This window comes from Pocillopora damicornis, chromosome 13, assembly GCF_964200805.1.
Source record: "Pocillopora damicornis chromosome 13, jaPocDami1.2, whole genome shotgun sequence".
In the NCBI taxonomy this organism is placed as follows: domain Eukaryota; kingdom Metazoa; phylum Cnidaria; class Anthozoa; order Scleractinia; family Pocilloporidae; genus Pocillopora; species Pocillopora damicornis.
In genome coordinates, this window is record NC_142682.1 from 20,714,433 (window position 1) to 20,729,340 (window position 14,908).

At 37.5% G+C, this 14,908-nt stretch overlaps 3 protein-coding genes across 6 annotated transcripts; 2 read left to right on the top strand and 1 right to left on the bottom strand.

Moving 5' to 3' along the window:
- Nucleotides 1–273: 273 nt before the first annotated feature.
- On the bottom strand, nucleotides 274–3,716 carry LOC113665050 (malignant T-cell-amplified sequence 1-like). Its single transcript, XM_027180702.2, has 6 exons — nucleotides 3,656–3,716; nucleotides 3,156–3,308; nucleotides 2,514–2,611; nucleotides 1,937–2,070; nucleotides 979–1,046; nucleotides 274–565 (listed from the first exon to the last, which is right to left on the bottom strand). The coding sequence occupies exons 1-6, from the start codon at nucleotides 3,679–3,681 to the stop codon at nucleotides 481–483; spliced, it is 564 nt and encodes a 187-aa protein (XP_027036503.2). The 5' UTR covers nucleotides 3,682–3,716; the 3' UTR covers nucleotides 274–480.
- Nucleotides 3,717–3,783: 67 nt separating this feature from the next.
- On the top strand, nucleotides 3,784–9,290 carry LOC113665243 (MSL complex subunit 3). The gene is made up of 11 exons (XM_027180920.2): nucleotides 3,784–3,973; nucleotides 4,485–4,567; nucleotides 4,790–4,879; nucleotides 4,995–5,091; nucleotides 5,279–5,377; nucleotides 6,042–6,127; nucleotides 6,276–6,556; nucleotides 7,348–7,475; nucleotides 7,748–7,889; nucleotides 8,233–8,317; nucleotides 8,854–9,290. The coding sequence occupies exons 1-11, from the start codon at nucleotides 3,860–3,862 to the stop codon at nucleotides 8,915–8,917; spliced, it is 1,269 nt and encodes a 422-aa protein (XP_027036721.2). The 5' UTR covers nucleotides 3,784–3,859; the 3' UTR covers nucleotides 8,918–9,290.
- Nucleotides 9,291–9,418: 128 nt separating this feature from the next.
- Nucleotides 9,419–14,468, top strand: LOC113664697 (chitinase-3-like protein 1). Of its 4 annotated transcripts, none has more exons than XM_027180335.2 (5): nucleotides 9,419–9,644; nucleotides 11,913–12,267; nucleotides 12,691–13,063; nucleotides 13,413–13,774; nucleotides 14,129–14,468. In XM_027180335.2, the coding sequence occupies exons 2-5, from the start codon at nucleotides 11,918–11,920 to the stop codon at nucleotides 14,373–14,375; spliced, it is 1,332 nt and encodes a 443-aa protein (XP_027036136.2). In that variant the 5' UTR covers nucleotides 9,419–9,644; nucleotides 11,913–11,917; the 3' UTR covers nucleotides 14,376–14,468. The 4 variants fall into 4 exon arrangements, with proteins under 4 accessions (XP_027036136.2, XP_027036128.2, XP_089047739.1 ...); XM_089191613.1 differs by lacking the exon at nucleotides 9,419–9,644 and adding an exon at nucleotides 11,377–11,435 and having other exon boundaries at nucleotides 11,865–12,267; XM_089191612.1 differs by lacking the exon at nucleotides 9,419–9,644 and adding an exon at nucleotides 11,384–11,493 and having other exon boundaries at nucleotides 11,865–12,267.
- Nucleotides 14,469–14,908: the final 440 nt, after the last annotated feature.

The following is a 14,908-nucleotide window of genomic DNA, read 5'->3' on the forward strand; positions in this document are numbered from 1 at the left end:
GTAAAGGCACTTGCCATTATTTCCAGATGAGCATATCATTTTCTCTCATATTTCATCTCATCAAAGTTGTTTTCACCATGTCTCTCTGTATGCCAGTTTGCATTTGGGGGGGTGGTGGTGCCAGATAGGTAGTAATTCACCCTTTGCCTAAGACAATTACCCCTGGGATGTAACAATAAACTATATTTTGTATCATGAGTAAAAAAAAGAGAGTATTACATGTCAATCACATATTAAACAAAATCCAATAAATATAAGGAAGAGACATTAGAGAGAGGTAAATTCAAGTGTAAGTTAAAAAAACAAAATTGTTCTTTAATTGATATTCATGTGCATTAAAACAGCTTTAAATGATTCTCTCCTCTACTATCATACATTACTTTGCAAGTTATTGCTATAGACATTCTTGAGAAGGTTTTACATTTGCACTTAACAATGTCCATTAACTTTCATATTTATACACATCATTTGTTAAAATAATCATTTTTCCAACTGCTTCATTTGCCAAAGTCCATCATTCAAGAAGTGTATCACCTCAATACCAATTCCTTTGTTTGTATCTCGTCTGCCAAGGTAAAAAAAAAAAAAAACAAAATGAACATGACAAAGTGATTAGAAGATAGCATCCTTCACAGCAGTTCAACAGAACAATCAAAACTCAAACAAAACAGGTACAAAAACAGGACACTCATTTATGGGCAGAACTATTTTATTACACATATCTCACCCAGGAAATCAAAGACCATGAAAAATGTGGCTTCACAAAGAAAAATAAAAGATTGAAAAGGTGAGTACTTCTCCTCAAAAATTCACTTTACTTAGAAGAGATTTTTTCTGTTGTAGCCTTTTGTTTTCCTTCCCTTATTTTGCTTTCCACCAAGTTCAAATTTCTTAAAAAAAATTTCATAGAACACCTACCTCATGTGATAAAAGAAAACAATTTCTCCTAATTACTACATCTGTACTGGTCTCACTTACATTTCTCCTGCAGACATTGTCATTTTTCCTATTGCTAGAGCATGTTGTTTTCCCTCCGCAGTTATTGCCTAAGCTTGAGTAAAGGCAAACAAAACATAGAAAAGAAGAAGAAAGGGGAATGAAAGAAAATTGCTCAGCTTGATGAAAATACTGCTTTGTCAAATTATTAATTCTATGGGAAGTCATGACAAAGGGTAATTCTGTAATCTATTCAATTCAACAATCCCTAATATCAAAGTTTCTCAAGAAGGAAACAGCTCGTTACTTTGGTATGGAGCAAGCAGGAGCTGCTTTGTCAAATTATTAATTCTATGGGAAGTCATAACAAAGGGTAATTCTGTAATCTATTCAATTCAACAATCCCTAATATCAAAGTTTCTCATGAAGGAAATAGCTCGTTACTTTGGTATGGAGCAAGCAGGAGCTTCCTTATCACCACCCAAAAAAGCTTGCCTTTGTAGATAGAAGCTTTGGACCTACAATCCCTCAAAACTTAAGAGTTCCTGTATTCCAAAATCCATTTACAGATTTTGACCAAAGCTTTGGGCAAGAGAAAGAACATCTGTCAGCATCTTCTTGAGAGAGAATGACTAGAAAAGACCCAAACAATTTAAAGAGAAAATACTCAAAAAGATAGAAAAGGGCCCACACCAGAACATACAGAGATCTAAAGCTTTGTCATTTGAAAACTACACCCCTCCCCCTTGACATAACGCATTGGTAAACTACTTCACTCCTCCCTCTCCCCACTCCTTGTTAACTTCACTGCATCTCACCAACCTACATCTATATTAATTGTATACTCCACCCTGCCCCTTTCTAATGGCTACAGCCCTGCAGTCTGGCCCGTTATTTTTCTGTATTTACTGAGGAAAGGGGTGGAAGAAGGGGGTGGGGGTAAGAAATAGAGAGGAAAACCCTAACAAGGAGGGTCAGGCAAGTATCTGAGAAAGGATACAACTACTGCTCCCTTTGGCAAGTCTGCAAGCTTTGCTCCTGGACTGGTCAAACCTCTGCACATAACATTTGCACCACTTAGTAGAAATTTGATTGCTCCTTTGTCAACTTGTTGACAAGGTAAAATGACTGGATCTAGGAAAAAAAAGATATCATAAGTTAAGTTTCTTTAGGCAAGGAAGAAAAAATTATAAAATTACAGGGCTTAAAATGTGACAATAAAGTATTTGATTCTTTTTTCTTCAAACCACTTGCTATATACTTTGATAACACATCTTCTGGCAGAAATACAGAAACTATGGAGTGAAATAAACTATGTGAAATATCTAGTATTCTTTATTTATTTCAAACTCCACACTTTCAGAAAATTAGACAAGAAAGAAACTTTCAGGGCTCCACACCCAACCTTTTTATATGGCCAGTTGACAACCCAGTAAAACAACAACAGCAACAACAAGACCAGCACTGGTAATTTTCCTCTACATAAATGTATGTATGTATAATTATATTTATATAATTAAAAAAAGCTGTTCACCCAATATTAAACCTAAAATTAATTTTTTTAGTAAGCAACTTACATTTGTGTAAGAGTCTAAGAGATGGTAAGTAATCTCCTTCTCTTTGTCTGAAGAAAAGAATCTCTTGGTTGACAGATAATATTTCTATATGCTCATGACTATAAAAAAAAATACACAGTGTTAGAAATGTGACAAGTGATTTAATTCAGTATGCTATATACTTATAACACAGGTATATTTTTCAATCAATTGTTATTTATCAAGTGACTGAATACAGAGTGATTAAAAAATCTCCAACATCAATGATGCCAACTAACCCTTTCACCCCTAAGAGTGACTAACAACTAATTTCTCCCCCAATATCTTCCCTGTATCACACATGAAGGTCACAAGAATAAGGGAAATGATCACCAACTGAAGTAGCTCTTGATTGTTTAACAAATTCTCCTTGTCAGCACCTTAAGAAATGTACAATGAACAGTATGGAGAATATACATACTGATATTAGGGTGTAAAAGGTTAAATGTTTTGAAATTTCTTTTGGGGTTATGAGCAAGGCATTCCTAATAATTATTGGCCTGTTATCAGATACTTGCAATTATCATGTGATTGTCAAGTAATCATCTTTTAAAATAATTGAAAAAAAAAATAGTTAACAGATTGTTCTTGAATAATCCTAACAAATAAAGGTATTTGACTCACCATTTCACAAGAACTAGGGGTTCCTTTTTTGGAAATATTTGCGCTATGTAATCATCAATAGGAGGGAATTGATCCACCAATTTGGTTTTTATCCCACGCTGGACAGATGACTTAACTTGACTTACCCCTGATACAGACTCTCTTGCCTGAAATCTTTCAAAGAAAATTTCAATTTTGTTGAAAAACAATGTTATGTAAAGATTATTAGAGAATCGAATTGTCTTTAATACATTTCAGGACCAAGAATAATGAGGGAAAAATTAAAATAAAAGCAAAATCTAAAACAGCCAGAATTTTGGAGGTATTAGCATCTTCGATGGAGGATAGGTCTACCCGAAATCTCCCGATGATAAGTATTGCAAAGAAGCGGTTGGAAAAAAAATTATTTTCATCCTTAAATCAGAAATCAATTCAAATCACCGGATCTATATAAAGCGCGAGATATCAACCCTCAAGCAAACCGTCGGAAACTGTAAACGCTCTAAAAAATTTCGACTTACTTTTTAAACATATTCCTGCAGATCATATACTCACATGGGCAGGCTCGGCAGGCTCGCTTTTCTCAATAATTTTCAGCGGTTTTCTTTCCAAAACAAATGCGCGAACCGCCTGTAATCTACAGCGATTACAACGATCAGCTGTTGCATTATTAAAAGTGAGTTGATTTATGTAGCCTTCACGTTGAGTGCCAAAACATCCAAATCATGGCGACAAGTCGGGAGACCAGGAGTAATCCAGTTCCCAAATTTGCCACAGGAGAAAAAGTCCTCTGCTACGAGCCTGATCCTAACAAGGCCCGAGTGCTATATGAGTCAAAGGTTTGTTTATTTAGAACCATTTGCAGATAAATTTGTCGATAACTGTTAGTGAAATGGAACCAAGAAAACTCAGCTGAGAAACTCTGGCGTGACACCAGCAGTCTGACATCAACACGCTTAGCTAGTGCCGAAGTGGCGTGTTTTTATCCTGCTTATTGTCCGCGGTTTTGCGGATAATCATCAAAATTCTTGAATCAGAGGTATAGAGGTTTCGAGTTAATCTGCTTTACTTGTATATGATTTCATTTTCATGTACTGCGCTTTTAAGCTGTACAAAACCCACAACTAGATAAAAAGTTTAAATTTTCTACCCTCCACGGGTAATGTGAACGTTAAAAGTAGAGTGGCATCCTTCACTTAAAAATCTCTTTACCGTCGCCTCTCTGATGTATCCAGGTATTTCATATAATTGCTTGTTATAAAAAGCGTCCGAGTGGAATTTAATCGTTCTAATTCAATTAATTTGCGGTTACTAAATGATCTTTGTTGATGTAATGTCACTTTTAACCAGGTTCTAGAAGTTGATATCACCAAAGATGACAAAGGAAAAAGGGTTCCAGAATATTTCATTCATTTTAATGGTTGGAACAGGAGGTAATTCAGTCTATACTGTAGATATAACATTTTATTACCAAATAGTGATCAATGCAAAGAAGGAATGTATGCATCATGAGGATCAAGTAATGATATTGTTTCTAAATAAAAATTGTCACAGCTAATGAACTATAAAAATGATTGCTTTACCAGGATACTGACTCTCCTATTTAAGTTAATCTATATTAAAAGAATGTATATAAACAATTGTTATTTTATCAGCTGGGATCGCTGGGTGGTGGAAGATCAAGTTCTGAAAGATACAGAAAACAACAGATCACTTATGAGCAGACTCCACGAGCAAGCACTGAAGTATGTTGTTAAAAATACAAATAAAAGTGAATTTCAGGAAGCAAAGAATTTATAATCAAATTCAGTGGAGTCTTAAGTGCTCAGTTCAACATATTTTCAAAATTTTCATGGCTAGAACAAGGATGAAAAAGAAGAGGAGGTTTCTTCAAGGTTCAGAAAGCAAGGACTCTGATGATGCTGGCAAATCTGAAAGGAAATCCATTTCAGAAGTGGTTAGTCTGTCTCCAGTTTGTTTGTTTGTTTTTATGGTTTGTTGTTGTTTTTTAATTGTTCCTGTTTTCTTTGTTTATTTTTTTTGGTTTTTGTTTCAAATCCAAGAATGTAATGTACCTCATGTGAGTTTTCCTGGCTGGTTTGATACAACTTGGGAACTCATGACAAAAAATAAATGTTTTGAAGGTGGAAAACCCAGAACTACCAAAAGTTGAAATTGAAATACCAAGTCAGTTGAAATTGAAGCTTGAAGATGACTGTTACTTTATTAAAAGAAAAAAGAAGGTAATTACAACTGAAAACTTTAATGGTTATTTCTACCACTTAAAAATCAAATACAAAGTTAAAATCATTTATGATTTTGAGACTTGCTCTCTATGACACACTGATAGTCATTCACTGTAAGAAGTTTCTTATAAGTACTAACATTTGTACACTTCCAATTGGTGACTGGGATGGTTGAAAATATCTTGTGTATCTGTCGGATTTCGTATTATTGTTTGAGAGGGTTCCCCTCATTCACAACTTCTTCAATTTGTTTTTTTATCTTCTCTGACAAGAAAATTTTGGGGGGGGGGAGGGAGGGGCACAGACACTCTACCTCTTGAAATTTCCTACAATTCTACTTTGGTTTGCAACATTGAAACATTTTGATGTAATTTTTGTTATGGTTAGCATCATGCCACATCTTTACTCACCAACAGGTGAGGAGATGTTTTTAAACTGATTGGCTGTATGTGTGTTCCTAACCAGTTCAGCTTCTTATAATTCAGTCCATGGTCCAGATTTTTTCCTCTTTTGCACCATTTGTGGTAAAGCAAAAAAAAAAGCAAAAAAGCCAAAAAAATAAAGAAAGCTATTCATAGACCTAGGTCTGTATGGGAACACACCATACTGCCTTTTTGATATGAACCTCCCTCCTGGTAAATAACTTACATTTTCTTCCCAGCTTGTGAAGCTTCCCAGGACACCAAATGTTGTTCAAGTTCTTCAAGATTATTTCCGGCATTATCAGGAATTTTACCCTGGACAGAGGTAAATAATGCAAATGTCCATGGCAAGTACATTGTTTCACAGAATGAACTTGTTATATTTAAGGTAGCTTCATAGTATTTGCTCATCTTATTATTTACTAGCCATAAAATATTAGCCCAGTAATCTTCAAATCTTTGTTAACCTACAGCTCAAACTTGGTCAAAGAGGCAATGGATGGTCTTCGCATTTATTTTGATTTTACTCTTCCAACTTTGTTGCTTTACAACTTTGAACGTGAGCAATATCAAATGGTCATGAAATTCACCCCTCACCCTGAGGAAACTAAGGACAGACATCAAGAAGAATTAAATGGAAAAACACCAACAGATAATAAATATGGAATAGTTAGTTCATCCACAGAAAGCTCTCCTGTGAAGCAGGATTTTGCAAACATTGTTACAAATCAGACTGATACAAAGGAAGGAGAAGGTGTGCACTTCTAGTCCAAGTGATTGAAGGTTAAAATGAATTTAAACTAGTTTGATTTGTGTTTTGCCTTCTTGAAGGATTCAAGCAATGTAACTGGAAAAAGAAGGAAATGTTAATCAAACTAGTTTGGAACCATTGTGACTGGAAATATATTGTAAAATACAACCTATCTATTCTCCTTGCTAATTATTACAAATTTTATCACGTTATTTCTAAGCATTTGATAATTATTGATCAGAGGGTAACCATTGAATATCAGGTAGTAGGTAATCACATGTCCAACACTCCTCTCTCAATTTAAATTTCATTGCCCTTCCCTTTAACTTTCATTTGCTTGGTCATTGGATAGCATAACCCTACATCATTGTACAGTGAGGAGGCACAATGCAAGCATACATTACAAGGCACTGTTTGTCCATTATCCCACCCCACCCCCTCACATGTGTCTTTTGTACACCCATGATTCTTAATTTGTTTGCACTCTAGACAATAACTCATTAGAAATTGGAACATACTAAACACTAGTACACAATTACTAAATAATTTTTTTTTTAAAAAATGATAAAGGGAATTTTTGGTATTTTTACATTTTAATTTTTGAAATAAAGTGTAACTGTAAAGTAGCTGTGGTTGTTGTCAATCACGTTTTGAACTGGATTGAGTTGGACTAACAAAGAACTTAGTTGAGCTTTTGTGATCTATCAGGAAAGCGTGGCCACTTATGCATCAGTAAACCTGGGTAGCAGAAATCAAGAAGATTTATATGTTGCTTGTTACTTTCTTTCCCTTAGCCAAACAAGAAAGACTTCTACGTCGACGTACGCCCAGAAATTCACCGGCAAATGTTGAGGCTTCCCAGTCTGCAACAGTGTCATCCACTTCATCGAGTCCAGAATGCAATGCTTCCGCACCAAAACGGGTCAGTTATCTTTGTTCCTTACTGCGATTGCCTCCTATGTCAACTTCCAGTCCACCGGACCATGGAATTTTTGAAGCTTGACCGAGCGTAAGGAAACTAAGAAGCTGAATCAAATGAAACAGTATAGTATCCACCAAAACAACCCACCTCTTTTGGAGATATGACGAATAACTTCCTTGAGCAAATGAAACAAGCGATAGCCTCAGTGACGCTTTAAATGACTGAAAATATCAATGAGGTACCCATCGAGTGTTATTGTTTTTATTCCTCAGAAAGCAGTGGAGATAGAGGATTGTTCGTCTCAAATTACAGCAGCAACATTTCCAAGTTTACCCATTCCCTGCTCGCTGAGTGTTTCTACCCACACGATGCCTTCACAGGTCTACGGACCTGAGCATTTATTAAGATTATTCGGTAAGTTATTAAGATATTTAATCAGAAAAAATGACTGTATAACGCTTAAATCGCCATTTTCCTCTTTCGGATTATGTTGAGATTTTTATGCTCGGAGAGCCAGAATTTTTCTTAGAGGACCGATCAAATCCGATGACTACTAATATTTCCCAGGGAGTTCAGAAATTTTTAGAAGGCGGCCGGAGGAGTTATGCCACAATTTTGTGATTTTTGCTCTCCCTTCGTTATAGATATGAAATCCTCATTGTTGTGATGTAAGGGAAACCATGGTGAATGTCGCAAATTCCAACAAAACGTAGACATTTTTCATGAGCATTGAAAACTTTCATATTTTCCCGTGTAGTCAAACTGCCTGGCTTGTTAGCAAGAACAGATATGCCCGAGAAGAATCTCGACGTACTTTTGGAGCAAATAAATACATTTCTCAGGTGGGTGCTCATGTAACTTCTCAGACCGTCCTTGCTAATTGACTAGTCATTTCATAGACCGCATACTTCCGTGGTAGTGCAAATAGATATTGAAAGAAAACAATCAATGCAGCTGAAAGAAAGATTTCTGTTTATCCCATAGGTAGACTATTCGCCATTGTTTTCTTTTTGAAATAACTGGTTGTATGATGAAATATGAAGCTGAAGGGAAATCTTGCCCGCTCTGACGAAGGGTTAACGCTTAAAACGGCAGCTTAGAAACTCTTTACGGTGGTCAATTTACATCATCAACTCAGTTGATAAAACCAAATTATCTTATTATACTCCCTCAGTGACGCAGCACCATAGTTTCTTTAGAAATTTACCCTTACCCTTTATAAATTTGGAGAAAGTGAGGATTATGCTTTCACCATGAATAGCCTTGAAATTTACGGTTTCAGTTTCTCATTGATATCAAATCCCTTGTACGTTGGAAGCTTTAACATTTCATTCGAGGAAAGATAGTTTCATAATTTTTTTTATGTGTGTAATTGCAGGTATCTGGCGGAGAATTCTCACACCTTGTTCCCCGAGGACGTTTATTACAACTCGCTGCTGTGAGGAGGGGGCTTGAACAGCTTCTTTACATCTCTGTTGAAAACATCTAAAAGAAACATTACTTCATTTCCTCTTTTCAAAAAGCTTACGATTTTCCTTTTCCATTGTTGAATCATTTCATGTGTTAAAAAATGTCATACGTTTAAATTCCTTTTGATCGGGGGTTAATCTGCACACTGCCACATAACCTGAAGCAAAACTCTACTATCTTTCTCTCCGTCGGTTGTAAATATCTTTCTCGTGTACGTTTACGCATGAATGTAACAAATATTAATTTATTTCGTATGTATGCTTGAAAGGGACTATGCGCCTTTTTGTTAAGAACCCGTTCGTTTGTCAATAAAAACGCTTTTTAGTGACCAATTTGTAAGATAAACACAAGTCTTAGAGTACACTTTAATTATCTGAGTGAAATAATACTAAAATGGTCATGGACCGACACGAGTTAACCCGCAGGACCCTATTTCTTAAAAAAAATTTTAAAAATTGCCAGCGGAATTCAAAGCTCTTGCACGAAATCGAGGCGAGTTGTTAACCAGTCCAAGATGGCGCCCGAACCCCGACATCGCTCAAGAAAGAAAGACAGGAATAGTTTACGTTCTCCAAACGTCTAACGCAGTGAGAAATTTTTACTATTCTTAAATGGTGCGAGTAGAGATCAGAATGACGATGTGAGGTGAGAACAGAAGACGCAAGACGGCGTTAATTTGTTAAGAACATCGATCTCCATGTATCCTTTGTGTATATAGAGACCGACTATCGTTGAGTCGTTGACCTCCGATTAAACGAGTGTTGGTCATCGGATTCATGTGATGTCACGCTCCTTGAAAGTTGATTAGAGACATCACCAGATTTAACAGACGAAAGATCGCACTAAATTCGCGAGAAGTATTTCAAGCAATACGTTCACCACTCTACATTTAGCACCAGCGTAGCGCTTGAATTCGTCTTGTGTAAGACACTGCTGGTGCTGTTAGACACTACTCGCCTGCACAATTATCACGACTAACTTAAAATGATGGTGTGGCTTTTAAAAAAGAAAAATTATGTTTGTTGTGCCTCTGTTGATGTAATAGCCTCGATCTCAAGCTAGACAAGTATAGAGTGCTGAAGATTGTACTTTTTGTTACTCAGATCTATGATAGTAAACGTATATTTAGTTTTTCGGTCAAATCCTCAGTAAATACGGTACAATACGTAAGCTTTTTTGCGGGAGGAGGGCAACAAAACGACTATTATATGCGGAAACGACGAGAACAGAACGCGGTCAAGTGTAGATATGACAGAATGCAAAACATGTCTCTGTGTTCAATCAGCTGTGAATACAACATTGTTTCCAAGTGCAGGTCGACAATTCAGGTGTTGAAAGTCTTTCAAAGTCAAAACGTCATTTTAGGGTCTCTTTCCTTTGTATCCACTAGTAGAGACCCTGGAAGCGAGGTTGTAATAGACATATTTAGTTCCAGCGCTGACCTGTTTACAGAAGAATTAGGATATCTGGACTTATTAGTCAGAAAATTCATCAAGCTATTTAGTTGTATATCTAAAGACATCAATTGTGTTCAAAGAAAAAGCAAATGCATCAATGCTGGACACGAACACCTCAACAAACAAGCTAGTGTAGAAACAAGAACGTGTAACCCAACCATAGCATTGCAGTCACTCCGACGGTTCCGGAAAATCTTAATTTAAAGATGTGCCTTACACCAGGAGCCCATGGTGGGCTCCTGCTTTCATTTATCAATAAGGGTCATCATCAGCCGATTAAAGTCATTAGAGAAGCGCAAACCTAGTGTCCAGATGATGACTTTAAACAAAAACGAAATGCAACCATTAAGCAGCAAAGGCTGACTTTAAAATATCCCACTCTCTCTAGGGCTACATAATAAATCCAGTTACTATAGCTACTTGCTATCTTGAGTCACTCTCCGAGGCCCTTGTGGTGTACGGAGAAATAGTAATTTAAGCTGGTTCAGGATTGTTACACATCAAATGCCACATAATGACAGCAGAAACGAGGAGTTAAAATGTGTCCGGTTTTTGTATATGATTCCAAGTTCGTGTGCGGAGATAACACGACGATCAATAGATAGTTTATCAAAACAAGATCACTAAAATATTTCTTTTAATTATTTCCATTTTTATGTATTCTTAACCATAAAATGAACCTCAATAACAAAAACTTCGTCGAATTACTATAACTGAAATTTGAGAATTGAATTGTTTGAAATTTGCAAAATTTTAAAAAGATCCATTGTGAGGAAGGTACTTCATGCCTAAACAAAAGCATTTGATTTTCGATTTCTGACTAAATTCCACTCTCTCTTCGTTTACCATACTTTATTTTCCCAAAAGCAAGGGTTTATACAGGTGTGAGAGCACAGTCGAACCAGTTTTCCTACTTATGTACACACATCTCAGGCAGCTGCAAATACAAAAATCAGCTCGAGTGTAAACTGACTGTTGTTAAAAAAGCTTTCGTAAGGTCTCCGACGAACTACAGTTGTGAAGCTACTCGAAGGTATTAATCGGTCGTGTTTTAACTCTGTAAAACTAGACTAGTGCGCCACTCAAGAAAGGTAAATCACTTATCTCTCACTATCCTGGTCAACGTTTTCCCCCTCTAGTAAGATCAATGTTGTGAAAAAATATCAAAGATACTACAATTCAAACTCACTCATGGAAGGAAAGTATACAATTTTAACCTGGTTTTCCGTGAAGAGTTCTTAACGAAGAAATAGTGAGGCAGACAGGCATTGAAATAAATACAAATGAATGAGGAAAGCGAATTATCGTATATGTAACTTGAGTTTTTATGATAGATTCAGATTTTCGAAAAGAAATCTCCCAGAAGGGGTGCGGCCTAACCCTCTGTTTTTTAGGCTGGTACAGTTTGTTAGACTATCGTGTAGCAATTTGTTTTGTCGTTGTCGTGGTTGTCTTTTTCCAGAGAAGAAATCCGTTTAGTTGAGAATGCGAGCCTTAACTGTGTTGTTAGCGTTGATGGCTGTGTCAGCAACTTCTAATGCATACTACAGAGTGTGTTATTACACAAACTGGGCCCAGTATCGACCGGCGGGGGCCAAGTTCTTTCCAGAGGACATTGACCCATTCCTGTGCACACATATCATATACTCGTTCGCCAAAATCAACCAACAGAACATGATTGCCATGTATGAATGGAACGACGATAAAATGTACGTCCGATTTAACAATTTGAAAGAAAATAACCCTGAGTTGAAGACACTGTTGGCTGTTGGTGGTTGGAACCATGAGAGTGGTACTGAAAGTCCATTCTCTCGCATGGTGAGAACGATCGCCACACGAAAAGTCTTCATTGACTCTGTAAAGAGGTGAGAAACTTGTGTAAGAAATTGGAATTCAAAATCATGAATTCAGATCCTAATTCTGCCTTGTTCTTGTTTCGAGTTAGATAGGAAAGTAGTTGGCACTTGCATCTTTTCAAAGAAAAGAGAACTTCGTGATCATTAACATGTCGGTTTTATCGTGTAATAATACGGAATAGATTTATTGTGAGAAAACACGTTTATTGCGAATTTGACTATCCTCGGATGTTAAGAGTTTTGAAACACTGTATTCTTAAATTTGGAAGGAAGTAGCAAGCAACCAAAGGCGATGTTCAATTGATTGGGTCGTAGTTTCAACTGAAAAAGTAAACCTGTGCCATGCCACGGACATAGAATTTTCCTTCCTGAAGCTTCTGTTTGTTTAGATTTGTTCTCATTCTTTTCCTCGCTCTCTTTCTCCTTATTTAGTTTGTTGAGACAGTACAACTTTGATGGACTTGATCTAGACTGGGAGTATCCTGGAAATCGTGGCAACTCTCCGCCTGGGGACAAACAACTCTTCACAATCCTTTGCCAAGAACTGCTCACTGCTTTTAAGAAAGAGTCGGCTGAGAGCGGAAAGCCACGACTTCTGCTAACAGCCGCCGTAGCCGCTGGTTATGCAACAATTGACAAGGCATACGAGATCAGCAAATTAGCTGGCATTTTAGACTTTATCAACCTGATGGCATACGATCTTCATGGAAGCTGGGATTCCCAGACAGGGCATCACACTGCTTTGGAGGGTCCCACAGGTGATAAACTTACAGTCTCCCACGCAGTGCAATATTGGATGGATAAGGTAATGTTTGATTTTAACAAGGAAGCATGTCATTAATCAGAGAATTAGACATCGTTTTCTGATTTAGGTTGTATTTTTTCCTGATAACTTTTAGACACTGAAATCTCAGTTACAGGATCGCTTTAGTCAGTGATTCTTCGAAGTATCGAAATCCACTGAGGTGTTGAAACTTTCTTGAAATTAACTTGTTAGTTTGTCAGTTTTTTGCAATCGAAGAGTTTCACTTTGATGCTTATTTGTTGTACATTTGTTTCCATACGATTGCTCAGGTTGTTCTGTCCTGTACTGATTTGTTCAGTCTAATTACTCGTACCTTTGCACTCTTAGACTTGTTCCTATTATTACTCAGGGTATGCCGTGTAAGAAAATCGCTCTAGGATTAGGAACTTATGGCCGAGCATTTAAGCTTGTCAATCCGAATAAGAATGGACTGGGAGCTTCGGCCAGTGGAAAGGCTACCCCAGGGAAATACACCAGAGAAGGGGGATTCCTGTCCTATTACGAGATTTGTACAATGGGTCTGACCGTGGTACAGGACAACACAGTGAAAGCCCCGTATGGATACAAAGGAGACCAGTGGGTGGGGTACGATGATGAGATGAGTTTGACACTGAAAGTGAACTCTGTCATTAAAGAAAAAAATCTGCTGGGTGCCATGTTCTGGGCGCTGGATCTGGATGATTTCAAGGGTTCTTTTTGCAAAAAAGGGAGGTAAAAATACGACGTTACTTTTTTCTTTGATTTCTTTAACAAAAAAAAAATTCGCAGTTGTGCACTTCGAACATTTAATGTGATAAAATATAGTCTAGTAGAATAGTTTTAACTGAAATTGTTGTGCCTTGTCTAACTCGAGAGGTTGTCGAATTGCGAATTGTGATGTTACGACTCAGCAGTTTTCTAATGTTCCAAGTTGGTACGTAAGTCAAGCTATGAAATAACTGAGCGATTTCTTTCTTCTTTTGCTTCGTCCAGAAAGCTTTGAACATGTCCCATGCTGTAAGTCAAATTGAGAGCAGTCTGTTTATTTCATTAATTATCCACTGACTTCAACCCTGTCTCACTAAGGTATCCTCTGATGAATGCCGTCAAGCAAGCATTAGGGGGAGGAGGCGGGGGAACAAGACCTCCCATCCCCTCCCCATGGCCAGAACCTAGTACCCAGCCCCCTTCTGCTGGGCCTCCTACAGGTGGACCTCCATCTGGATCTTGCCATGCTATAGGGGCGTGGCAAGGGAATGCAGGCATGGATAAATGGTGTAATGAAAACTGTGCCCGGGGAAACTGTCCAGGGGATTTGTGTGCATGTACTTGAGAAAGCAAGAGGCCTTCTATCGGACAAGAAGTATCAGACTAATCATTGTAGTAGGAGAAAAGAGAACGCTTATTAAACGTTGAAAGTGAAGGGGTTTGTGTTTGTGTGGATCTGTTATTCCCAACCCGTCCAATCACTTAGTAATTGAGGTCTTAGTGACATTTTGAGAATCATCTTTAGTGATCAGTCATTGTGTATCGCCGGCGCGCAGAGGGGAGGGGGGGAGGTTGGGTGATTTTAATTGTCACGATAAAATTTACTTGATCCCGCCTTAAAGTTCAGTAATGTTTTTACCTCCCCACCCCCCTACCCCTCATCGGCAGTTAATTTGCAGTCAATTTTTTATAGTTCCCCATTTATACTCTGCTGGTGATGTCTGATCCCCCTCTGTTTTCTCTGATAACCATGTGATTCTCCCCTCTAACAAAATCTACGACCCCCTCTGCCCCCAGGCGACGAATAATAACTGTCCTCCCCTATATTTATCACGAATTTATTCAACCAGCGTCGGGTCGGTCTCTTGGAAAAAAAAA